The 26,085-nt window shown below is 41.5% G+C and overlaps 1 protein-coding gene across 4 annotated transcripts; it reads left to right on the top strand.

The window, feature by feature from the left end:
• Positions 1–26,053, top strand: stat6 (signal transducer and activator of transcription 6, interleukin-4 induced). 4 transcript variants are annotated; one of them, XM_061986864.2, is made up of 22 exons: positions 2–443; positions 3,144–3,281; positions 3,489–3,633; positions 4,981–5,064; positions 5,184–5,367; positions 5,592–5,692; positions 7,421–7,569; positions 7,680–7,796; positions 7,992–8,159; positions 8,374–8,461; positions 8,554–8,676; positions 8,760–8,852; positions 12,306–12,509; positions 12,579–12,673; positions 12,762–12,895; positions 13,250–13,399; positions 13,484–13,532; positions 13,617–13,697; positions 13,990–14,061; positions 19,701–19,781; positions 24,695–24,811; positions 24,884–26,053. In XM_061986864.2, exons 2-22 carry the CDS (start codon positions 3,151–3,153, stop codon positions 24,942–24,944), a joined length of 2,427 nt encoding a protein of 808 aa, XP_061842848.1. In that variant the 5' UTR covers positions 2–443; positions 3,144–3,150; the 3' UTR covers positions 24,945–26,053. The 4 variants fall into 4 exon arrangements, with proteins under 4 accessions (XP_061842872.1, XP_061842848.1, XP_061842857.1 ...); XM_061986873.2 differs by having other exon boundaries at positions 24,695–24,815; XM_061986888.2 differs by lacking the exon at positions 7,992–8,159 and having other exon boundaries at positions 1–443.
• The last annotated feature ends 32 nt before the right edge of the window (positions 26,054–26,085 follow it).

The raw sequence follows: 26,085 nt of genomic DNA, 5'->3' as shown, positions 1-26,085 counted from the left end.
GTGTACGTGCGCGCGTGTGCGTGATGACTCAAGCTGTCTCCGCCTACCACCTTCTTCTCGGATTGATTCTCTGGAAGTCATTAATAACGACGTAAACGCCCTGCGGTGCCGTGTCCGTGTACTGTACTGTCGTGTCGTGTCACCCTAAAATAAAGTCCGCAGATGAACAACATCTGACGTCACATCGGCCCGCGTGCACGCGCTGCCGACTCTCGAGCGAAAGCCGGAAGCGACTTTTACCATCGACTCCAAAGCAACGAGGAAGTCACGACCAGCGAACTTACTTTTTTTTTTTTTAATTTCTTCATCTTTAGCCTTCCTAGTCCACTTTTGAAGAAAAAAGGCCTGGTTCGGAAAGCTATTTCCGGACTGCCCAATGTGTTCTGGTGCACCAGAGGTGACCATTAAGTCTTTTTAATGTTTGAACTGTACACGAACTGAAGGTAAGCCTTTCAATGTCTCTCTATTTGGATGTTAGCTACACTAACTTTAAGCGAAGTGTCATTCATTTTCTTCCTCTTGCACTCTTATCTGCGCATTTTCATTGTGTTAGATCCACCCACAGTCCTCAACCACCATCAATATTTAGCCGCGTTGATATTATTCACAATAACAACATACGTTTCAATTAATATTAACCCTCCCATCATGCGTTATGTCCCTCACCTTCATCTCGTCCTTAACATGATGGTGCATTTGACATAACTAGAGATGTCGATAAATGCTTTAAAATGTAATATCGGAAATCATCTGTATCGTTTTTTTTTTAATTATCAGTATCGTTTTTTTTTTCTAATTTATTTTTTTAATTTTAAATTAAATTCACATAAAAAACACAAGATACACTTACAATTAGTGCACCAACCCAAAAAACCTCCCTCCCCCATTTACACTCATCCACACTCATTCACACAAAAGGGTTGTTTCTTTCTGTTATTAATATTCTGGTTCCTACATTATATATCAATATATATCAATACAGTCTGCAAGGAATACAGTCCGTAAGCACACTTGATTGTGCGTGCTGCTGGTCCACTAATAGTACTAACCTTTAACAGTTAATTTTACTCATTTTCATTAATTACTAGTTTCTATGTAACTGTTTTTATATTGTTTTACTTTCTTTTTTATTCAACAAAATGTTTTTAATTTATTTATCTTATTTTATTAATTTAAAAAAAAAAAGGACCTTATCTTCACCATACCTGGTTGTCCAAATTAGGCATAATAATGTGTTAATGCCACGACTGTATATATATCCGTATCGATAATTAAGAGTTGGACAATATCGGATATCGGCAAAAAGCCATTATCGGACATCCCTAGATAACACAAGAAATGCACAGCTGATATGACACCTAACCATTAGTTTGTTATTTTTACAGTAATAACAACCTGGGCCTGTTAGTGTAGTGCTGATGGGGCAGCCACAGGGCACATAAAAGGCAGTTGGATGGACTGTGGCATGAAAAAAACCCACACAAAAGGAACCCAAGGCACTTCCTGTGCACTAATGGTTCATTTGATAGGCTTCCTCCCTGGTTTTCCAAGCTACTTACCAATAAAAACTCCTTCAGAGCTCTTCTTCACTGCCACAAATGCGTAGGTTCTGACAAAAGCAGTTGACGCAATTATTTATAATATCTCATTTAACAAATTATAAAGGTATGGCATCGGGATCGGTCTTGAACTGGGGGAAGGGCTACTTAACCAACAGAAAGCAATTAGTGTGGCTAGGTGAAAATATGTCAACAGAGCAAGCGGTGGTGTATAATGTAGCCCGGAAGAGTTAGGGATGCATGGGATTCTGGGTATTTGTTCTGTTGTGTTACAGTGCGGATGTACTCCCAAAATGTGTTTGTCATTCTTGTTTGGTGTGGGTTCACAGTGTGGCGCATATTAGTAAGAGTGTTAAAGTTGTTTATATCACAACCCTCAGTGTAACCTGTATTGCTGTTGACCAAGTATGCCTTGCAGTCACTTACGTGTGTAAGCAGAAGCTGCATATTACATGGTGTAAAAGCGGACGCGACGACATGTTGTAGAGCAGTGGTTCTCAAATGGGGGTACGCGTACCACTGGGGGTACTTGAAGGTATGCCAAGGGGTACGTGAGATTTTTTTTAAATATTGTAAAAATAGCAACAATTCAAAAATCCTTTATAAATATAAATAAAAACCTATCTTTTTTTCCAAATAGTTCAAGAAAGACCACTACAATTAGCAATATTTTGCACTGTTATACAATTTAATAAATCAGAAACTGATGACATAGTGCTGTATTTAACTTCTTTATCTCTTTTTTTCAACCAAAAATGCTTTGCTCTGAGTAGGGGGTACTTGAATTAAAAAAAAATTCACAGGGGGTACATCACTGAAAAAAGGTTGAGAACCACTGTTGTAGAGGATGTTAAAGGCAGTGCCATCACGGCACGCCCTTAATATTGTTGTCTGGGTGAAAATCGGAGAATGTTAGCCCCGGGAGATTTCCGGGAGAGACACTGAAATCCGGAAACATCTCGGTAAAATCGGGGGGTTCGGCAAGTATGCAGCTGAGCCGCATCAGAGTGATAAAAGAGCCGCATGCGGCTCCGGAGCCGTGGGTTACCGACCCCTGGTCTAGATATATGTTAATATTTGCTATTAAGTAGAAAAGAGGTAGGATTTGATAAGATTTGCTACTTCCTGTGTTGCAATTTACTTTTAAAAATTAATTTAGGTACTGATTACTACTTAAAAAGGCGGGGTGGATGATTTCAAAACTATCATGATTGATTAAGTATTTACATGTATTATTACCAGCACAAATTTACACAAAACATATTAAGGATTGCTTTAACTAGAATAACATTTCATTTATCATATTTATGAGACATTTAGGGTCCCCTAAATAAACAATAGGCAATAAACACAGTAGGTAAGGTAACCTTTCAGCTAGGTCACTGATATTTCAAGAATCCCCCTTCGTTGTTTCAGTTATTTCCTTCCTGATTTCTTCAGCATTAATACAGCAAATCTAACAAATTATATCCAGTGTATTTAAAATATTTATGTCTATCAACATACTTTCAATACTAGATATATTGTAATGGAACTATTCAAAATGCATTCATAATGTTTATTTTGATTATTGACCATTTTTAGCTTGACCATGGCCCAGTGGAATCGCATGAGCCAATTGCTACATTACCTTCCTGATCACATCGACGACCTCTACCCTGCAGCCACCTTTGCCATTGAAGTGCGGCACTTTTTGTCTGACTGGATTGAGGAACAAAGATGGTATGACTCAAAGAGACACACACTGCCAGGTTAACACACATAGAGGTTGTTATACAAAGTCTTTATCATCACTGTGTAAACAATGTTAACATGTTGTATTTAATAATCTGTTTATTTGTTTTATTCTATTTTTATCATTCACCTGTGGCGTTTGTGTGTGCGGGTGCGTGTGTGCATGCCTGCGTGCGTGCTTGGGTTTGTTGTCAGGGAGGAGTTTGCATTGGAGAACGTGGAGCAGGAGGCAAACGCTCGGGCTCTCTTAGACGAGATCATCCTCCGGCTGCAGTCGTTTTCGCAGCAAAACGCCAACGTGGTGGACAAAATGAAGCTGATGCAGATTAGTAGGAACATGGTAGGGACACCATTAGAGTCAACTGAAACACAACTGAAATTTAGAAGTTAGAATCCAGATTGTGTTCGAATAACATTATGTTTGTCACAACGTCAAGATTTCAAAGATAGATAACAATGGCAGGTGAAAAAACATGCTAAATTATCTTAACTAGGGATGCACAATATTTATTTTTTCAAGCCAATACCGATAAATTCCTGCCTCTCAAAACCGATACGAATAACTCATAACTCATTTATATTTACAGTCGCGATCAAAAGTTTACATACACTTGTAAAGAACAAAATGTCATGGCTGTCTTGAGTTTCCAATAATTTCTACAACTTTTATTTTTTTGTGATAGACTAATTGGAGCACATACTTGTTCGTCACAAAAAACATTAAGTAAGTTTGGTTCTTTTATGAATTTATTATGGGTCTACCAAATCTGCTGGTTCAAAAGTATACATACAGCAATGTTAAGATTTGGTTACATCTCCCTTGGCATCTTTCATTGCAATAAGGCGCTTTTGGTAGCCATCCACAAGCTTCTGGCAAGCTTCTAGTTGAATTTTTGACCACTCCTCTTGACAAAATTGGTGCATTTCAGCTAAATTTGTTGGTTTTCTGACATGGACTTGTTTCTTCAGAATTGTCCACACGTTTAACCTTAATTCTAGCCTGATTTAGCCATTCCTTTACCACTTTTGACGTGTGTTTGGGCTCATTGTCCTGTTGGAACACCCAACTGCAACACACATTTAGCTGTTTGGCCACAATACCCAGCAATATGTTTGGAGGAGAAAAGGTGAGGCCTTTAATCCCAGGAACACTATTCCTACTGTCAAGCATGATGGCAAGCAGGACAACCTAAAATCATCAGCCCGGAGGTTGGGTCTTGGGTGCAGTTTAAAAGAAAATCCTGGAATTTTCCCCAAGTTGAGTATTGCCAAGCTACTGGGTTTCTGGGAAACAAATGTGGAGCATTAAATAACATAATTCCTACTGTGAAGCATGGAGAATACTTGGTTATGTTCTAATAATTAGAATACAAAAACACAAAGTCAAAAATATTCAAGAATGGCTAAGGGTGAAACATTGGTTCACTCTAAAAGTGGCCTTCTGTAGTGCCTAATTTAAATCCAATTGAACATCTGGGAAAAGATCTGAAACATGCAGTCTGGAAAAGGCACCTATCAAACCTGAGAGAACTGGAGCAGTTTGCTCATGACTATCCGTAGTATTACTTTCGTCAGTTTCCATTAACTTCAGTGATTCTCGTGTTTTCCTTTTTCGGTTGAAGAATACCAACAATTTCAACCAATTATGTACGATGAACTAAAAGCATGTGCACTTCTTTTTTTTTAGCACAGCATGTTCCAGCAGCAGTCGCTTAAGTTTGTAGTGATGGTGAGGGACACCCTGCGCAAAGAGAGGGTTCTGCTCGACACTGTAAGAAACATTTCTTACTTTATTGTTCTTGTTCTACAAAAAGTGTTTTCGGTTTACCTGATCGGATTTTATGAGTGTAGCTCTATAACAGTTCGTTTTACATGTTGTGTCATGTGGAGGCAAGCCAGGTAAACAGCCTTCCCCAGTATCCTCTATATGGCACCAGGGAATCCACATTCCCCAAACAGCAGGATGTAGATCACTTGGTTCTCAAAGTGGTGGAGGTCCGGGACCTGCGAAAGAAGATACACCAGCTGCAGGAAGAGCTTAATTGGGAGAGGCAGAACTATGAGTCTTTGCAAGGTATTATAAATCTAATAACAGTCACTTATATAAGCAAGCCCCGAATGAAAATATAGTAGATTTGCAGCAGCAAACAGCATATTCAAAACACAATAAATACAAATATAACATACAATAAATACAATGACAAAAATCTCTTCTTATCGTAATGTGGATTGATATCTAAAACTATCTTTCTGTTCTGTCCAAAACTTACTTTTGCTTACTGCTTATTGGTTGCACAGGTAGGAGGCAACAGAATGGACTGGATCCCACAGCCTCAGAAATCAACAAACTACAGAAACACATCCAGCAGCTGGAGTACAATGTAACCGCCATGGCAACGGTGAGCAGGCTTACACCGTTTCCTTTTGTTAACCCTCGAGAACAGTGGTTCTTGAACTTTTATCACCATGTACTACCTCAGAAATAACTTTAAAGGCCTACTGAAACCCACTACTACCGACCACGCAGTCTGATAGTTTATATATCAATGATGAAATCTTAACATTGCAACACATGCTAATACGGCCGGGTTAGCTTACTAAAGTGCAATTTTAAATTTTGCGCGAAATATCCTGCTGAAAACGTCTCGGTATGATGACGTCAGCGCTTGACGTCACGGATTGTGGAGGACATTTTGGGACAGCATGGTGGCCAGCTATTAAGTCATCTGTTTTCATCGCAAAATTCCACAGTATTCTGGGCATCTGTGTTGGTGAATCTTTTGCAATTTGTTCAATGAACAATGGAGACAGCAAAGAAGAAAGCTGTAGGTGGGAAGCGGTGTATTGCGGCCGACTTCAGCAACACAAACACGGCCGGTGTTTCATTGTTTACATTCCCGAAAGATGACAGTCAAGCTTTACCATTGGCCTGTGGAGAACTGGGACAACAGAGACTCTTACCAGGAGGACTTTGAGTTGAATACGCAGACACGGTACCGTGAGTACGCATACAGCTGCGGCTTCCAAACATTTGATTGCTTGCCCGTACGTGCGTGCCGCTATGTGCATGTCACGTACGTAACTTTGGGGACTTTGGGGAAATATATGTGCTGTATGAACTTTGGGGAGGTGAACGGTACTTTGGGCTGTGGGATTGAGTGTGTTGTTCAGGTGTTTGAGTTGTATTGGCGGGTTATATCGACGGGAGGGGGAGGTGTTTGTTATGCGGGATGAATTTGTGGCATATTAAATATAAGCCTGGTTGTGTTGTGGCTAATAGAGTATATATATGTCTAGTGTTTATTTACTGTTTTAGTCATTCCCAGCTGAATATCAGGTCCCACCCGCCTCTCACAGCATCTTCCCTATCTGAATCGCTCCCACTGCCCTCTAGTCCTTCACTCTCACTTTCCTCATCCACGAATCTTTCATCCTCGCTCAAATTAATGGGGAAATCGTCGCTTTCTCGGTCCGAATCGCTCTCGCTGCTGGTGGCCATGATTGTAAACAATGTGCGGATGTGAGGAGCTCCACAACCTGTGACGTCACGCTACTCGTCTGCTACTTCCAGTACAGGCAAGGCTTTTTTATCAGCGACCAAAAGTTGCGAACTTTATCGTCGATGTTCTCTACCAAATCCTTTCAGCAAAACTATGGCAATATCGCGAAATGATCAAGTATGACACATAGAATGGACCTGCTATCCCCGTTTAAATAAGAAAATCACATTTCAGTAGGCCTTTAAGTACCACCATAATGACCAACTTTAAAATTCAGTAGCGTAGCAGGCCTAAGTATTCATTAAAATAACGCAAATGTTTTATTTAACAAGTATGTTTCATATTTTGGGCACTGTAACACTACACACATTTTGAACAGTAACACTGTGTTTAAATACTGGAAAATAAAAGATTGTACTTTAATCAAGTAATTATTTGGCGTATATCTCCAGATGATGCCCGCATACCACTAGTGGTACAAGTACCACAGTTTGAGAACCACTGGTTTAGAATCACTCTGTTGGGTCCCAGAAGTACAGAATGATTTTATGTGCATGCATATTTACAGTGCATAATCATATATTTATGTAGAATACATTTTCTGTGTTGGGATGTTGATTGGTTCAGAAACGTTTCCAGCTGCTCAATGAGAGTGTGGACTGTCTGGACCAGTGTCAGGCACAACTACTCAGCAGGCTAAAGACTTGGAGGTGGGAGCAGTACAAGGCGACCATCGGACATCCTTTTGCTGATGACCTCAATATCTTGCAGATGCGGTAAGGTCCTGTTTAGTCAACGGGAATACTTAAAATATTATGCTATTTAATCGATTAAATTATTAGACTGGTCACTTTTGCCTTCATTTTTCCCCATGTGATCATGTCAGGTGTGAGCAGCTTCTTGGTGTAAATGGCAATCTGAGGCAAGAACTAATGATCATAGGGGACCCAATCCCAGAGCTGCAAGAAAGGCTCAGACAACTTCTGCAGGTTCTTGTTCAAAGGTATTTTTCTCTCAGCTAAGCATTATCCTTGCAGATACATAATGTTTGTTACAGTTGTTGTTACATACTGTGTGATTGTTCCCACAATGTTAAGTATATTTTATAAAAAAATTCTCTCTGGTTCACTTATAAAAAGCAACATACTGTACATCACTGATGTTTGTGTACTTTTCCATGTCACAACGTGTCCCTTAGCTCTTTTGTGGTGGACAAGCAGCCCCCTCATGTCATTAAGACACAATCCAAGTTCTCCACTACTGTGCGCTACCTGCTAGGGGAGAAAGTCGCATCGGGGAAGCCTGTGGTGTTGAGGGCACAAATTATTAATGAAATGCAGGCCAGAAGCTTGAATATTACACTCAGGTTAGTAGTGGTTAGGTTAGTATTGTTCAATTTACTTATTGTATTCCAACACATTACGTTCTTCTTTTGCTAATGTTAGCCATTTTGATTTAAATTGTAGGTATGTGGCTAAGGCAAATACTAAATTGCATTCATGTAATAGAATTAAATAGGTTTAAAATGGCTTTTGCTCCAATGAAGAAACACACATGACACTATTTTGCATTATCTGCAGTGATAATGTTGGAGAAGTAATCAATAACACAGCCATTCTTGAACACAACACAGCCACCAAGAGCACATGTGCCACCTTCAGAAACATGGTATGTACTGCATCCTACTTCTCTGGCTGCAGTTGATAATGGAGTGAGCACTCTCAGTGATAACTGATCCGATTGTTCCTTTCTTGCAACAGTCCATCAAAAAGATCAAGAGAGCAGACAGGAAGGGATCAGAGTCTGTGACTGAGGAGAAATTTGCCCTCCTCTTCTCAACAGAGATCACCATCACAGGCTGTGACACTCCTTACAAGATACAGGTTTGTTTTTGTTGTCACTGTCCCTTTGCATCGGTTGTAATCATAAATGTCACTTATTGATATTGAATTGTTTGTCATTGCAGATGATCTCGTTGCCAATAGTTGTTATTGTACATGGCAGCCAAGAAAATAACGCAATGGCTACCATCATATGGGATTGTGCTTTTTCCGAACCAGTAAGAGGATTTTTAAAAATGTTTTGATGTATGATAAAGTTGAACTCAGTCTCCTGATTTGGGGACAATAATTAATCGTGAAGAGTAAGCACTATATACAATACAAGCCTCACAAAATACAGTGCAATGTACACACTTTCTCACAATTTATGAAGATTGCTTTAGAAAAAAAGAGTGATGCTTAAAGGGGAACTGCACCTTTTTGGAATTTTGTCTATCGTTCTCAATCATCATGAAAGACATGACGACGGATGGATTTTTTTTTTTTAATGCATTCTAAATATATTAATAAACATACGGTAAATAAAATTCCGCTTACAGCGGAGCCAATTGGAGCTCCATTATTACGCCCATAAAATCCCATAAATAACGGCAACAATGCTCAATTTACATTTTGTGACTTGAATATTAACCAAGTATTAGTGATATTATTATTATTATTATTATAAACGCTAACGCAGACAAACTATTTGGAGCTGCGCCGTGATTACTTCCGGGTGTGCCTATGTTTACATCGAGTGGTCTGCTGCTTCCTTCCTTCCTTCCTTGCTCCCTTCAAGATTATTGTAGATCATAAATGATGCCTCTCACCTGAAAAATAGATGACTCAGAATGTAATCCGACAAGTTGGGAGACTTTGACAGCCATTTCGGACCTGGAACTTGCGAGGACAACACGAGAGGCGCTTGTTCCCCCGCACCCTCACCTCGCCCCACCACCTATGCTTTAAATGATCAAAATATGTAAATCTTAAATGTTATTATAAATGTGTCCATTACTACATTACATATATACTTACATCATGTAAACCCTAATGGAGGTGTTTGGATATTTTTTTAGGGGCTCTATAGGCAGAATTGAACAGCTCCCATAGGCTCCACTGTAAGCAGACTTTTGATCAAATGTATTTAATATTTAGAATACATTTTTTTTTAAATCCATCTGTCATATCTTTTATAAGGATTGTGAACGATAGGCAAAATTCTAAAAAAAAAAGTGCAGTTCCCCTTTAAGTAGTGTAAGGCCTTGTTCACACTGCAGATCAATTCCGATTTTTCTTGCCCATATGCCACCTGTATTGGATTTTTTCATGTCCGTCTGAAGAGTGCAACATCAAAACGTCATATCCGAATACCGGTCAGATTGCATTCTCATTAGAAATCAATTATTTATTTATTTTTGTAATGTGAACGGCCACTAAAAAGATTGGATTTGACAAAAAAAATCAGAATTGGACATTCGACCCTACTGTGTTAACATAGCCTAAAAGTGACATGTTGATGTGTAGAATATGAATTAGATAAAATTATATTGATCTCACTCACACACATGCACACACCATCAAACACAAAGGGCCTGATCTACTGAGATCCAAATACCACGCGCTAAGCAGCGTGTGCAAAGACTGTCCCCGTACAATTGATAACTGATGCAGACCGCCTTATTTAAATGAGGTTTTTGCCTGTAGTATGTGACTTTCACCATAGATACCATAATTTATTGCACATTTATGTTATGATGCTCCTTATCTGTGGCGTTTTGCTATGTTTTGAAACATGCAGCGGACGTGGACCTCTTTGTATGGGCATTATAGAAGCAGTCCTGCAGTGCGATCTACAACAGAACCCACTTTCTTAGCGTGCTAAATGTGCGCTCATAGAAGATGCTGGCACTAACAACAAGCTTGCGTTAGAATTTTCCATCCACAAGAAAATGTGTATTGCAAGATATTTTTTCATATTCATGAAAAAAATAATTCCATTAAAAACCTCAGCAGATGCAGCAAAACACATCAATTTAATTTGTTTAAATAAGACCCTTCAAATGGGCCTTTTATACAAAACCCACTTTTCTTACCAGATAGCACTTGTTTTTGTGTATTTGAGATTTACAGAAGTCCCCAAAATTTGAAACCAAACAATGGATGCATGGCGATCATATTTATAAAACAATTTTACGTCTCTTTAAACTTCCTCCAAACGAGCCGTTTGAAATTTGCCCACTTTGTGATGTTTTTCTCACTGGTGACGTCAGCGTATATATCTTCATATATGGTAAAGTTTTACCCAAAGTGCTTTGTGCAGTCGGAAGTAGTCAATAAGTTCCTTATTTTTTATATTCTCTTGTTGTGGGGCAGTCTTGCTTGTACATGCACATGCATTGTCTGCTATTGCCATTTCTAATTCTTCTTTGGTAGTCCGTTGTTATCGACGACGCCCGACGCAACGGTTGTTTCCGGAGGCATGGGATCTCATATGGCTGCGGAGACCAAACTCAGAGGCACAAAGTTTCCACAAATTGAATAGCAAACTCCTGTCCTCAATTTTTGTTGTTGGTATCGGTGGCAGAGAGCTTCTTTTTGTTGGGTGCAGCTCGTTTCGAAGGCATCTATGCTACGAGCACAGATGTCATGCCAAATAATTCTGTCAGCCGCAAGAGATTCCAGGTTGACTGCTGGGATGGATGGATGACATTTCTGATACAAAGTAGCATACAGTTCCAACTTATATCTGTCAATAGATTTAATAGGGAAGCGCTAAAAACTATATCATAGCTGATGGAGAGAAAATGCAGTTGAAGTGGAGGTATGTAAATAAGACCACTCACAAAATGGTGCATACTGAAGAGAAAATGAGAAAGGGGCTTGAAGATGGTTTGTTAAATAAAATCTATGCAAGATTTTGACCAAAGAACCACCATTACATGTTATGTAGACCACAAGGTGTTTTACATGTAGAAAAAAAAACATATTACCCCTTTTAAGTCATTCAACAGCTATAAAATTATGTTGCTGAATAGACTATATGTCTAATAATTGTATTTTTGACAAGCATATAGTACGTAGGATGGAGTTGAAGCGTGATCTTCTTCTTTCTCACAGTTATTTCTGTGGAACTGCTAGTTTGCACGTCCTTTCTAGACATAGTAAATATGAACGGAAAACAGCAGCTGGAGAACAGTTTCAGTCTTGATAAATCACTATGCGTGTGCTAAATTATAAATGCATTTTATCCCCCCAGTATTGTGGGCGTTCTGATAATCATCATCCATTCTGCATATTCATTTAGACAGACACGATAAATGGATTGGACTTCTTATTGCTATCACTTAAGAGACACAATCTTAATTTAGTAGATCAGCTTTGCATTTTCTATCAAGTTTGCATGTGTTTTATTACAAGCAAACCTTTAGTAGATCAGGCCCAACATGAGCTACTAACATTCTATCAATACACTGCTTAATAGATACCCATCCTAGACTGCTCAGTCCACATACTTTACATTTGCACAGATTGCCCGCACCACTTTTATATTGTTATCCTTTTTATGACCTGTCAGACTAGCATTAGCAATTAAGTCAATTACATATTATTTAAACACCATCAATACATTTTGTCCACACAAAAATGTTCATCTAACTTATAACAAGTGCTGTATGTGTTGGTGTCACCAGGACAGAGTGCCGTTTGTGGTGCCAGAGCGTGTCCCCTGGAAAGTAATGTGTAACACTCTCAACAGTAAGTTCACTTCTGAGGTCCAGACAAATCATAACCTTCACCACTACAATCAGCACTTCTTGGCCCAGAAAATATTTGATAAGCCAGATTTTAACGATGACTTCAGCAACATGATGGTTTCCTGGCCTCAGTTCAATAAGGTACACAGATACACCGATGAACACACCTCTTTGCTCACACCTTTAGTATGACTTTGTTGTATTTGATAGGAAGTGCTCCCCGGACGACTGTTTACTTTCTGGCAGTGGTTTGAGGGAGTGATGGAGTTAACCAAAAAACATCTGAGAACATATTGGAGTGACGGGTATAAATACATCTTTTTGTTGCGGTAAATATTACCAACCTGTGACAATTTGTTCATAAACAAATGTTGCCTTGTTTTGCTCCCAAAGGCTCATATTTGGTTTCATTGGCAAGCAACATCTACACCTGATTCTCAAAGCCAGGCCCAACGGAACATTTTTGCTTCGCTTTAGCGACTCTGAGATTGGAGGCATCACCATTGCTTATGTTTCTGCAGCTGAGAGTGAGTACAGGGTATGACGCTTGTATAGTACAACTATGTAAAAGATCCAATATATTTGTAAATAATTAGATTTTTTTTCTGATTGTCACTGTCAGAAAAATATTAATTGAACACTATGTTAATCGGTTGGATTGTGGTTTAAAACTATTGTTTTTAATATTTCACTTAGCAAAATAAAGTTCTCAAAACAGTAGATTCTATGCACTGTATACTGTAATGCATTATATATTTATTGTAATGTAATATATTTTATTTTCCTTGGTATGATGGTCACTGCTAATACAGTAACAGTTTTGCATTCTCTGGATTCTGATTCCCCAAATCACCAAAAACTTTGATCCATGGTTCTTCCAGATGGTAGACAGATCATTCAAAACATCCAGCCCTTCACCAAGAAGGATCTTGAAATCCGTAGCCTTGGTGACAGCATTCGAGATATCAATGACATAACATTTCTTTACCCTGACTTTCCTAAACATGAAGTTTTCAAAAAGTACTATTCAGGTAACACCTCCATGTTCGGACAAAGCTTATTTCAAATCCTGGGGAAATTTAGGACTAATCATGTTTTTTTTGTTTTTTTTGAAGAGCCTCAAACTTTAACCAGTGCGGGCTACATCCCTTTCTCACTCCGCATGTAAGAAACACTTTGAATCTCAGTCTTCATAAATACATTTATCTAGATTTTTGATATTTTAACAGTATGTGTGTCTTTTTGCAGGGAGGCTGGCTCAGAAGCACCTAATGGTGCCAATATGGCACAACACACCGAAAGTCACCACAATGCTGCCGGGTATCCACTGTAAGTCCCAGTATTTATACATGTCTATTGAAAAAAAACTACTGCCAATGTCTGTACTTGTTAAATCAAATGGCATGCACATGTTAAAGTATAACAAGAAATTATTGTTATTAGGTCAGAAATACAGACATGTACAAAATCACCACAAGCTCTAAAGTCACTGGTCTGCCTCTCCCAGGAACCAATTCCATTTACCAAATTTGAGTTGTTGTATTGTAGTTGGCCTCTTATTTGTTCCACCAAAACCTACACTGAGTTTGTGCTGGCTGGTTAACATTATATGTGTTCGCAGGGTAGCTGCAGCGAGCTTAACCAATATGACGCATCATGCTGAAAGCTCTCACAAGGCTGTTGGATATCCTCTGTAGGTCTTGGTCACTCATTGTCACTTTATGTCCATACTAAATACATCATGGTCCTGATATACCAAAGGTTTGCATGTATTAAAATATATGCAGACTTGATAGTCGTCCTAATGTAGTGGCTCTCAAACTTTTTTTTTTTTACCAAATACCACCTCAGAAAAAAACGTGGCTCTTCAAGTACCACCATGATGACATTTTAAGTTTTTAAAAACAAGGCAGATGTTTTATTTAACAAGTATAATTCATATTTTGGCCAATACACAGTTTGAACAGTGACACTGTTTAAATATAGGAAAAAAACACTGTACTTTAATCAAGTGAGTATTTGACATACCAGTAGATAGAGCCCGCATACCACTAGTGCAGGGGTCTGCAACCCGCGGCTCCGGAGCCGCATGCGGCTCTTTGATCACTCTGATGCGGCTCAGCTGCATACTTGCCGACCCTCCCGATTTTTCCGGGAGATTTCCGGATTTCAGTGCCTCTCCCGGGGCAAACATTCTCCGATTTTCACCCGGACAACAATATTGAGGGCGTGCCCTGATGGCACTGCCTTTAGCATCCTCTACAACCTGTCGTCGCGTCCGCTTTTTCACCATACTATCTGTGTGCCGGCCCAATCACATAATATCTACGGCTTTTCACACACACAAGTGAATGCAAGGCATACTTGGTCAACAGCCATACAGGTCACACTGAGGGTGGCCGTATAAACAACTTTAACACTCTTACTAATATGCACCACACTGTGAACCCACACCAAACAAGAATGACAAACACATTTCGGGAGAACATCCGCACCGTAACACAACATAAACACAACAGAACAAATACCCAGAACCCCTTGCAGCACTAACTCTTCCGGGCTACATTATACACCCCCGCTACCACCAAACCCCGCCCCCCAAACCCCGCCCACCTCAACCGACGCACGGAGGTGGGCGAATGTTCTCCCGAAATGTGTTTGTCATTCTTGTTTGGTGTGGATTCACAGTGTGGCGCATATTAGTAAGAGTGTTAAAGTTGTTTATACGGCCACCCTCAGTGTGACCTGTATGGCTGTTGACCAAGTATGCCTTGCAGTCACTCATGTGTGTTTGCAGAAGCCTCATATGACATGTAACTGGGCTGGCACGCTGTTGGTACAAGTTGTAGAGGGCGCTAAAGGCAGTGCCATCACGGCACGCCCTTATTATTGTTGTTTGGGTGAAAATCAGCAGGCATTCGAGAGAATAGTTGCCACGAAATTCGGGAGTCTGCCGGGAAAAATCGGGAGTGTTGGCAAGTATGACGCTGTCAAGCGCCATTCATATAAAACTCGCGGGCCGCACTAACATTACATTTTCATATTAAGGTGCGTGCCGCGTGTCTGAGACCCCTGGTTTATACATAGCACAAAGCAAAAAAAAAACTTTGTATGCAGTGTTTATTTCATTTTAAATTTCAAAAGAGTTTTGTGGCTCCCATTGTTTTCTTTAATGTGTGAAACGGGTCAAAATGGCTCTTTGAGTGGTAAAGGTTGCCGACCCCTGCACTAGTGGTACACGTACCACACTTTAAGAACACTGCCTTAATGTATATGCAAAATATATGCTGATGATCAGAAAGCCCACAATGCTTAGAGTATGAGGAGAAAATTATCATTTTGTGCATGCAATGTGATTTATCAAGCCTGAAAGTGTTAGCCGGCTGCTGTTTTTGTGTCTAGCATGTTTGGTTTGTACGTGCAAACTGGCAAACTTGCGCACAAATGGCTATGGCCATTGTGGAGAGAAAAAGGCAATCAGTGTGTGTCAACATATGTCAGACATGGTGGACACAGGGTTTCCCTAGATTGCCAATGTGTTAGGGGGTGCGGTCAATATGACAACATCATATCATTTCTAAAATCGGCACTGATGCATATATTTCCTTTAAAACATACAAAAAAGTTTTACACACATTTAAAAACAAATATGTGTTATTAGTAATTATAATTAACATATATGTTTTCTTATTTGATATAATTTTTGTTCTATTTTTTAATTGTTGCTGCTTATTGTAAAATGTTACACAGGCTGCACTTTGTTGAGAATTTTCAAATTTCTATAGACTTCTCCAATTCATTTAGTGACTTTTTCTCTGTTAAAAATACTAGCAACAAGTCTATGAATGTTCTCATTCATCCAGGTCATTGTAGTCTCTGAGCATTCAATCAATCGCAAATGGACTGTTTGGGGTGTGTAGTAGACTTCATCAGTTAATGCCCATAGACTTAGATTGGTCAGATCTTGTCTTAGACTTAGATTGGTCAGATCTAGTCTAGCAGCTGGTGCCAAAGCCCCAATTATGTATACTGTAGATCTGACCAATCTAAGTCTATGAGCATGAACTGATGATGCCTACTTGTGATCGATTGAATGCCCTGAGAAGACTAGCAGCAAATCTAACATCTTTTTTGGGGTTATTGTAGAGTACTCATGTTTGGATACTCTTAAATTCCGCTGCTCAATGTTAGGGATAAATAGCCAGAACTGCTGCCAGCCTGACGTCACACTTGCATCGCTCTGCAGCTCCAACTGCATTTTTTCTCCTACAAGAGAACTGTCCTCCTAATATTTCCACATTGCACATTTTGTAACTCGCTGTGTGGGTATATATCTCTACTATGTTAAAGGAAATCTGTAGTGCAAAACCAACTTTTCTTACCTATTGGTACCTGTTTTTGTGTACTTGGAATTTGCATGAGACCCAAATATTTTAAATCAAACCATGGCGGAGATATTTATAAAACAATCTTGCCATACTTCCTCCCAACAAGCCATTTGGAATTTTCAAAATTGTGAAGTATTTCCCAATTGTGACATCAGCAAATATCGCCATATATGGTAAAGTTGTGCGAGTCCGCCTTTGTAGTCTGACGTTATAGTCAATAAGTTCTTTCTTTTTCTCTATCCTCTTGTTGTGGTGCAGACTGGCTCAAACATGCACATGCATCCTCCGCTATTAAAAAAATTCTAATATAAAGTAGCTTATAGTTCTAATTTATCTCTATCAATAGACTCCATAGGGAAGCACCAAAAACTACAACATGGCTGAGTGGGAGAAGACGCTATCAAAGAGGAGGCACGTAAATAAGACCGCCCACAAAACGGCATTTCCCAAAGAAACGGTCAGAAAGCGCCTTGAAGATGGTCTGTTAAATATAATCTGTGCAAAATATTGACCAAAGAACCACCATTACATGTTATGTAGACCACAAGGAAGTGTTTTGAATGTTGAAAAAAAATCATAATATGAACCCTTTAAGTACGTCCACATTGCAGACGTGTTGCCTACGCTCCAGAAAATTGAATGCGTCTTGCTTCTGTCATCACATCAATCTATCAATCAATCAGTCAATCAATCAATCAATCAAAGATTGTTTATATAGCCCTTAATTACAGGTGCCTTGAATGGCTGCAAAAACCACAATGATATTATTAGTCTAAACCCACATCCTGGGTGACTGGCTGCAATAGATGCCAAGTGGGTACAGTTATTGCAAACTATTCATGATAATGTGAGAGTCCAGTCCATTGGTAACAAGCAGAGGATTTTAGAAGGTCTCCATCCAGGTGATAGAGTGGTTGTGGATTATGAATTAGGAAAGCTCGCACCTCCTCCAGGTATCTCTCCAGGTATTAGCCGTGGTCTTTTGGTTATCTCTCCTTTTAAAAGAGGAGGGCAAAAATGAAAAGCGGCAGGTCAAATGGTCTTAAACACTTCCACCCAAGGTGGCATCTCAACTGTTGTCGGTAGGTTTTTTCAAGAGTACTGGATCCCGAATAGAAAACGCTCTAAAGCCTACAGACTTTTTTGGGCTGTGGGGATCACTAATAAGCCAGAGTTCTTGGGATGTAGGTTTCCGAACGGAACGCAGGGTACAATACAATCAGCAAGATAAGATGGTGCTAAACCTTTTCATATTTGTATGTAAGTAATATAACTATGTAAGTAATATAACCTTGACTGGGAGCCAGTGCAGGTTGGCCAGTATTGTCGTAATATGATTGAACTTTCGTGTCCTAATTTAAAGTCTAACAGCTGCATTTTGTGCCAACTGTAATCTTTTAAAGCTAGGTTATTGTGGTGTAGAGGAATCCCATATTACCAATTTTCCCTGGAGATTTCCCATATTTTGAAATGCAGATGTTGATGCTCCTCCGACCCGTAGCGTTAGACACACGTAATAAAGGTGTTTGTGAAATCCCCTGATGTTTTTTGCTACTAAATTAACCACAACATTAGTGCCGCATAAAACATTATGCCGCTATACTGGTCAGATGTTTCCTCAAAAAATAATGGAAAAAAAACCCCAACAACTTTAAAGCCTTATCCAGCTGTTTACTGGTGTATACTATTCATGTTTTTTTTGGTGGTTTTTTTTTTACTATCCATCCATCCATCCATCCATCCATTTTCTACCGCTTATTCCCTTTGGGGTCGCGGGGGGCACTGGAGCCTATCTCAGCTACAAAGTCATGTTTAAATAACTTTTACTGCAAATGAATATCAGCTCCAAATATCAGTTATTGGCCTCCTTGCATTCTAATAATTGGTATCAGTATTGGTCCTGCAAAAACCATATCAGTCGATCTCTAACAAACAGTATACTATTTTCCCCATCAGCCATGTTGTAGTGCAGGGGTAGGGAACCTATGGCTCCAGAGCCAGATGTGGCTCTTTTGATGACTGCATCTGGCTCTCAGGTAAATCTTAGCTGACATTGCTTAACATGATAAGTAATGAATAATTCCGCTGGTAATCACAGTGTTAAAAATAATGTTAAAAATATAAAACATTCTCATGGATTTTAATCCATTTTCTACCGCACCTGTTCAAGAAGTCGCATTATTGGTAAGAAGTATTTTATTTATTATTGGTTAGCTTCAGAATAACAATGTTATTAAAAAGAATAAGAGACTTATTGTACTCTAAAAATATTGGTATTACTTAAAAATGCATGCATTTAGTTGTATTCAGTGTTAAAAAATATTATATGGCTCTCACGGAAATACATTTTAAAATATTTGGCTTTCATGGCTCTTTCAGCCAAAAAGGTTCCCGACCCCTGTTGTATTGCTTCCCTATGGAGTCTACTGACAAAGGTAAGTTAGAACTATATGCTACTTTACATTAGAAATTATAACAGCGGTGGAATCATGTGCATGTACGAGCCAGTCTGCCCCACAGCAAGAGGATAGAGAAAATGAAGGAGCTTATTGACTACAGTGTCAGACTACAATGGTGGACTCGCCCGAGCAAAGCTCTTTGGGTAAAACTTTACCATACATGAAGATATCTGTTGGCGTCACAACTGGGAAAAACATCACAAATTAGACAACTTCCAAACTGCTCGTTTGAAGGAAGTATGAAGGAGGGAAATATTTTTTTATACATATTTCTGCCGTTCTTCCATGGTTTGATTTTAATTTTTGGGGACTTATGCAGATCCCAAATACCCCAAAACAGGTACCAATAGGTAAGAAAAGTTGATTTTTGCACAATAGGTCCTCTTTAAAAATATAAATAATGATGTTCTCATTTATCATACAATATCACATAAACTGAACCAACTGAAGATGAATGGCTAACACATCCTGTGTTTGTGTTGCAGGGAGACTGGCCCAGTTGTGCCTCTTGTTGCCAATATGGCTCCTATGGCTGATAGCCCCCACAACTCTGTTGGGTTTGCAATGTAGGTTGCACTTTCTACATATTCTCTACACTTCACTTTGGGGATGAGGTCTTTATTATTTTTACACTATCCATCCATCCATTTTCTACTGCTTGTCTCTCTCGGGGTTGCAGGGGGGGGGGAATTTCCACCGCATCGCAGCCCCGACACAGAGAGCTATGGCAGCTAGATTGACGAAACATTGGCAGCTGAGAGCTACTAGTTATATTCACACTGTGTGCACAATTATTAGGGACATTATGACCATACAATCCTTTTTCCAAGTAAACCTCAATGTAAGGGTCATATAATGATGGATTTTTTTAAATCACTTAGAGAGTGCAGCTTAAGCAGATAAACACATATACGCACATACATACTCTATGCACATGCATCAATAGATATATGCATACATACTGTATACGTATGTAATATTGAGGTACATACAGTTGATTCATTAAACTGTACATACATAGGGGTATACATACATACAAATACTTACATACTGTGTCTACATACTGTAGGTACAGTCGTGGTCAAAAGTTGACATACACTTGTCCATCCATCCATCCATCCATCTTCTTCCGCTTATCCGAGGTCGGGTCGCGGGGGCAGCAGCCTAAGCAGGGAAGCCCAGACTTCCCTCTCCCCAGCCACTTCGTCCAGCTCTTCCTGTGGGACCCCGAGGCGTTCCCAAGCCAGCCGGGAGACATAGTCTTCCCAACGTGTCCTGGGTCTTCCCCGCGGCCTCCTACCGGTCGGACGTGCCCTAAACACCTCCCTAGGGAGGCGTTCGGGTGGCATCCTGACCAGATGCCCGAACCAGCTCATCTGGCTCCTCTCGATGTGGAGGAGCAGCGGCTTTACTTTGAGCTCCTCCCGGATGGCAGAGCTTCTCACCCTATCTCTAAGGGAGAGCCCCGCCACCCGGCGGAGGAAACTCATTTCAGCCGCTTGTACCCGTGATCTTGTCCTTTCGGTCATAACCCAAAGTTCATGACCATAGGTGAGGATGGGAACGTAGATCGACCGGTAAATCGAGAGCTTTGCCTTCCGGCTCAGCTCCTTCTTCACCACAACGGATCGATACAGCGTCCGCATTACTGAAGACGCCGCACCGATCCGCCTGTCGATCTCACGATCCACTCTTCCCCCACTCGTGAACAAGACTCCGAGGTACTTGAACTCCTCCACTTGGGGCAAGATCTCCTCCCCAACCCGGAGATGGCACTCCACCCTTTTCCGGGCGAGAACCATGGACTCGGACTTGGAGGTGCTGATTCTCATCCCAGTCGCTTCACACTCGGCTGCGAACCGATCCAGCGAGAGCTGAAGATCCTGGCCAGATGAAGCCATCAGGACCACATCATCTGCAAAAAGCAGAGACCTAATCCTGCAGCCACCAAACCAGATCCCCTCAACGCCTTGACTGCGCCTAGAAATTCTGTCCATAAAAGTTATGAACAGAATCGGTGACAAAGGGCAGCCTTGGCGGAGTCCAACCCTCACTGGAAATGTGTCCGACTTACTACCGGCAATGCGGACCAAGCTCTGGCACTGAGCATACAGGGAGCGGACTGCCACAATCAGACAGTCCGATACCCCATACTCCCTGAGCACTCCCCACAGGACTTCCCGAGGGACACGGTCGAATGCCTTCTCCAAGTCCACAAAACACATGTAGACTGGTTGGGCAAACTCCCATGCACCCTCAAGGACCCTGCCGAGAGTATAGAGCTGGTCCACAGTTCCACGACCAGGACGAAAACCACACTGTTCCTCCTGAATCCGAGGTTCGACTATCCGGCGTAGCCTCCTCTCCAGTACACCTGAATAGACCTTACCGGGACGGCTGAGGAGTGTGATCCCACGATAGTTAGAACACACCCTCCGGTTCCCCTTCTTAAAGAGAGGAACCACCACCCCGGTCTGCCAATCCAGTGGTACCGCCCCCGATGTCCACGCGATGCTGCAGAGTCTTGTCAACCAAGACAGCCCCACAGCATCCAAAGCCTTAAGGAACTCCGGGCGGATCTCATCCACCCCCGGGGCCTTGCCACCGAGGAGCTTTTTAACTACCTCAGCAACCTCAGCCCCAGAAATAGGAGAGCCCACCACAGACTCCCCAGGCACTGCTTCCTCATAGGAAGACGTGTTGGTGGGATTGAGGAGGTCTTCGAAGTATTCCCTCCACCAATCCACAACATCCGCAGTCGAGGTCAGTAGAACACCATCCTCGCCATACACGGTGTTGATAGTGCACTGCTTCCCCTTCCTGAGGCGGCGGATGGTGGTCCAGAATTGCTTCGAAGCCGTCCGGAAGTCGTTTTCCATGGCCTCACTGAACTCCTCCCATGTCCGAGTTTTTGCCTCTGCGACCGCTGAAGCCGCACACCGCTTGGCCTGTCGGTACCTGTCCACTGCTTCATGAGTCCTATGAGCCAAAAGAACCCGATAGGACTCCTTCTTCAGCTTGACGGCATCCCTCACCGGCGGTGTCCACCAACGGGTTCTAGGATTACCGCCACGACAAGCACCAACTACCTTGCGGCCACAGCTCCAATCAGCCGCCTCGACAATACAGGCGCGGAACATGGTCCATTCGGACTCAATGTCCAGCACCTCCCTCGTGACATGTTCAAAGTTCTTCCGGAGGTGGGAATTGAAACTCTCTCTGACAGGAGACTCTGCTAGACGTTCCCAGCAAACCCTCACAATGCGTTTGGGCCTGCCAGGTCTGTCCGGCATCCTCCCCCACCATCGCAGCCAACTCACCACCAGGTGGTGATCGGTAGAAAGCTCCGCCCCTCTCTTCACCCGAGTGTCCAAAACATGAGGCCGCAAATCCGATGACACAACTACAAAGTCGATCATGGAACTGCGGCCTAGGGTGTCCTGGTGCCAAGTGCACATATGGACACCCTTATGTTTGAACATGGTGTTCGTTATGGACAATCTGTGACGGGCACAAAAGTCCAATAACAAAACACCGCTCGGGTTCAGATCCGGGCAGCCATTCTTCCCAATCACGCCTCTCCAGGTTTCACTGTCGCCGCCAACATGAGCATTGAAGTCCCCCAGTAGAACGAGGGAATCACCTGGGGGAGCATTCTCAAGTACTCCCTCGAGTGAATCCAAAAAGGGTGGGTACTCTGAGCTGCGGTTTGGCGCGTAAGCGCAAACCACAGTCAGGACCCGTTCCCCCACCCGAAGGCGGAGGGAAGCTACCCTCTCGTCCACCGGGTTGAACTCCAACATACAGGCTCTGAGCCGGGGGGAAACAAGAATTGCCACCCCAGCCCGTCGCCTCTCACTGCCGGCAACGCCAGAGTGGAAGAGAGTCCAGCCCCTCTCGAGAGAGCTGGTTCCAGAGCCCTTGCTGTGCGTCGAAGAGAGTCCGACTATATCTAGCCGGAACTTCTCCACCTCGCGCACTAGCTCAGGCTCCTTCCCCCCCCCAGCGAGGTGACGTTCCACGTCCCAAGAGCTAGCTTCTGTAGCCGAGGATCGGACCGCCAAGTGCCCTGCCTTCGGCTTCCGCCCAGCTCAGATCGCACCCGACCTCTATGACCCCTGCTATGGGTGGTGAGCCCATTGGAGGGGGGACCCACGTTGCCTCTTCGGGCTGTGCCCGGCCGGGCTCCATGGGGACAGGCCCGGCCACCAGGCGCTCGCCATCGTGCCCCACCTCCGAGCCTGGCTCCAGAGGGGGGCCCCGGTGACCCGCGTCCGGGCGAGGGAAATCTGGGTTCCTTGTCAGTGTTATTCATAGAGATCTTCGAGCTGCTCTTTGTCTGATCCCTCACCTAGGACCAGTTTGCCTTGGGAGACCCTACCAGGGGGCATAGAAGCCCCCGGACAACATAGCTCCTAGGATCATTGGGACACGCAAACTCCTCTACCACGTTAAGGTGGCAGCTCAGAGAGGAGTGGCAGCTCAGAGAGGAGACATACACTTGTAATAAAGGAATTGATTGATTGATTGATTGAAAGAACATAATGTCATGGCTGTCTTGAGTTTCCAATAATTTCCACAACTCTTTATATTTTTGTGATATAGTAATTGGAGCACATACTTTCAGGAAGTTTGGTTCTTTTATGAATTTACTATGGGTCTACTGAAAATGTGACCAAATCTGCTGGATCAAAAGTATACATGCAGCAATGTTAATATTTGGTTACATGTCTCTCGTGAAATGCAACCTTACCCGAGCAAAAACGAAGAATATTTATCCGGGAGAATCTTAATACTAATTTCATTGACCCAAACACACACAAAGAAGTTGTAGATCTCCATGCTTTTCAAAATGGTCATCTGTTTTGTCGTGTAGAATGACGTCTGGAGCACAAAAGTTCTATATGTCTGGGAACGTGACCGACGTACAAATCTTGAGATCACTCGACAAATCTTTTTTTGACAACGTATAGGCATGGATTCCATTGTATAGTTTGATTTTTTTGCTCGTATCTGCTTTTAGTGGTAAGATCTAGGCCCCTTGCGTACTCTGTTTACTGCACAGTAGCCATGTTGGTTTGGTGGCCCACCAATTCGTTTACTTACGTTCAAAAGTCACGTGACCGAATACAATCTATTCTGAATATTTCAGGGACACAATCCTCTGGGCACAAGTTTCGCAGCTCAGCACGTGTTTTAGTGCACATCAATTTTAAGTAGATCCGGCCCTTTGTCTGACCATGATTATTATGCAAGACAATGCACGGCTAGCCATTATTGTTATTTTTAAGCCTCAAGATGAGGAAAAAATGTCAGGACCCCTTGTTCACCTAAAACTTGAACTCAAACTTAAAGGCTTAAAGGGGAGTTTAAGAAGGGTGTTTCCTCACTGTCTCTATTCACGCTTTGTCAGGAAAAACGTATGCACATTTGTCTTCTCCTACTGTAATTAAATGATGTTTACTGCCCTTTCTCTCAGGCATCAGTTCCAGCAATTCAGCCCTGCAGAGTCGCTCGCAACGGACCAGATGGAGACCTCGGAGTCTCCTGCTGTAGAATTCAGTTCAAACTCCCCCTCTGTCTTCAATGATGACGTGTAGGTGTGATTCCTTCACTTCCTTTCCCTGTTCTTCTTTTGCTTTTCTTCAAGTTTGTCTGTCTCTCTCAGGGCCACAGATGATATGGGCCTAGTCTTGGACAGTCTTCTGAGTTATTCCTACGGAGAGTAGAGGACATGGCATTGTTGTCGTTTGGAGTGCGTAAACAAAACATTCTGCCTTTGAGGAAATTCCGCAGCCAGCCTTCACAATCAGACTGGCAGGTAAATCGATTTAGGGCTGCATGGAAGAAAAAAAAGTAGTGACTCTTTTTACCAAATCTTTGGCGATTGGTTATTTTTTATTATTGAACAGATTACTCAACACTTTACTTAATGTGTCGCACTTATGAAAATGAAATGGTAAAGAAATTAATTTTAAGATGTTGCATGAGGCAAAAAGAATGTTTGAATTCTCCACCCATAGGATGTGAAGCACTTCTTAAACACACCCACTGACAGTATGCATGTAAACAGTATTAGCCAATGTAGCTGTTTCTACTTTCTAAACTTTCAAATTATACATTTGAATGTAGAAATGTTTATTTTATGTGATGCCCACTTCATATCAATTTATTTTATTTCAAATCTATTCACCTTTGACAATCACTTGCAGTCAGTTATGCAGAGTGCATACTTATGACAGAGTAATAGGTTTTATATTGGTCCTGAAGGGCTAAATGAACAATGACACTTATAAAGTCTCAACTTAAGCAGCTTTTTAACTGAATATTTACCAACAATATGTTACCACGCCAAACTATTATGTGTGCGGGAAATAAGTATAATGTGATATGAAGTACATTTTTGTGTCTTCATATTTTACACTGGTAATTAGTAATACAGTATGTCATCTGTCATTTGTGTTACCCTGAATATAATCCTTTAAAAAAACAAAAAAAAACGTGTGCATTTTTTTCAATTGTGCGACTTGTCAGTAGAAGCCTGTGCTTTAGATTTAAAAGATGCTGTTTTTTTCAACAGTCAGTGTAAAAGTTGACGATAAACGGACAAGAAAAAAAGATGTCAAGCAAGAATTTTGGGACATGTTTTTTTGGACATATAAAAATAGATCAATGCCATTTGATTGGGAAGGCATGCCTGCAGTGTAAAGAAATGCTGTCCATTCCATAAGAGCATGACGGTGTGAGAACACAATTGCATCCACGAGTAGTAAATGATTTTCATTCCTACACATTCAGCTTCAAGAATTCCTCAAATTTTGCTTTAAAAAAAAGAAAACTTTACACCGTACATCACAGGAAAAAAACTCC

This window comes from Nerophis lumbriciformis, linkage group LG01, assembly GCF_033978685.3.
Source record: "Nerophis lumbriciformis linkage group LG01, RoL_Nlum_v2.1, whole genome shotgun sequence".
Classification (NCBI taxonomy): Eukaryota; Metazoa; Chordata; class Actinopteri; order Syngnathiformes; family Syngnathidae; genus Nerophis; species Nerophis lumbriciformis.
The sequence above is the reverse complement of the archived record's forward strand: the minus strand, read 5'-3'. Positions and strand labels throughout refer to the sequence as shown.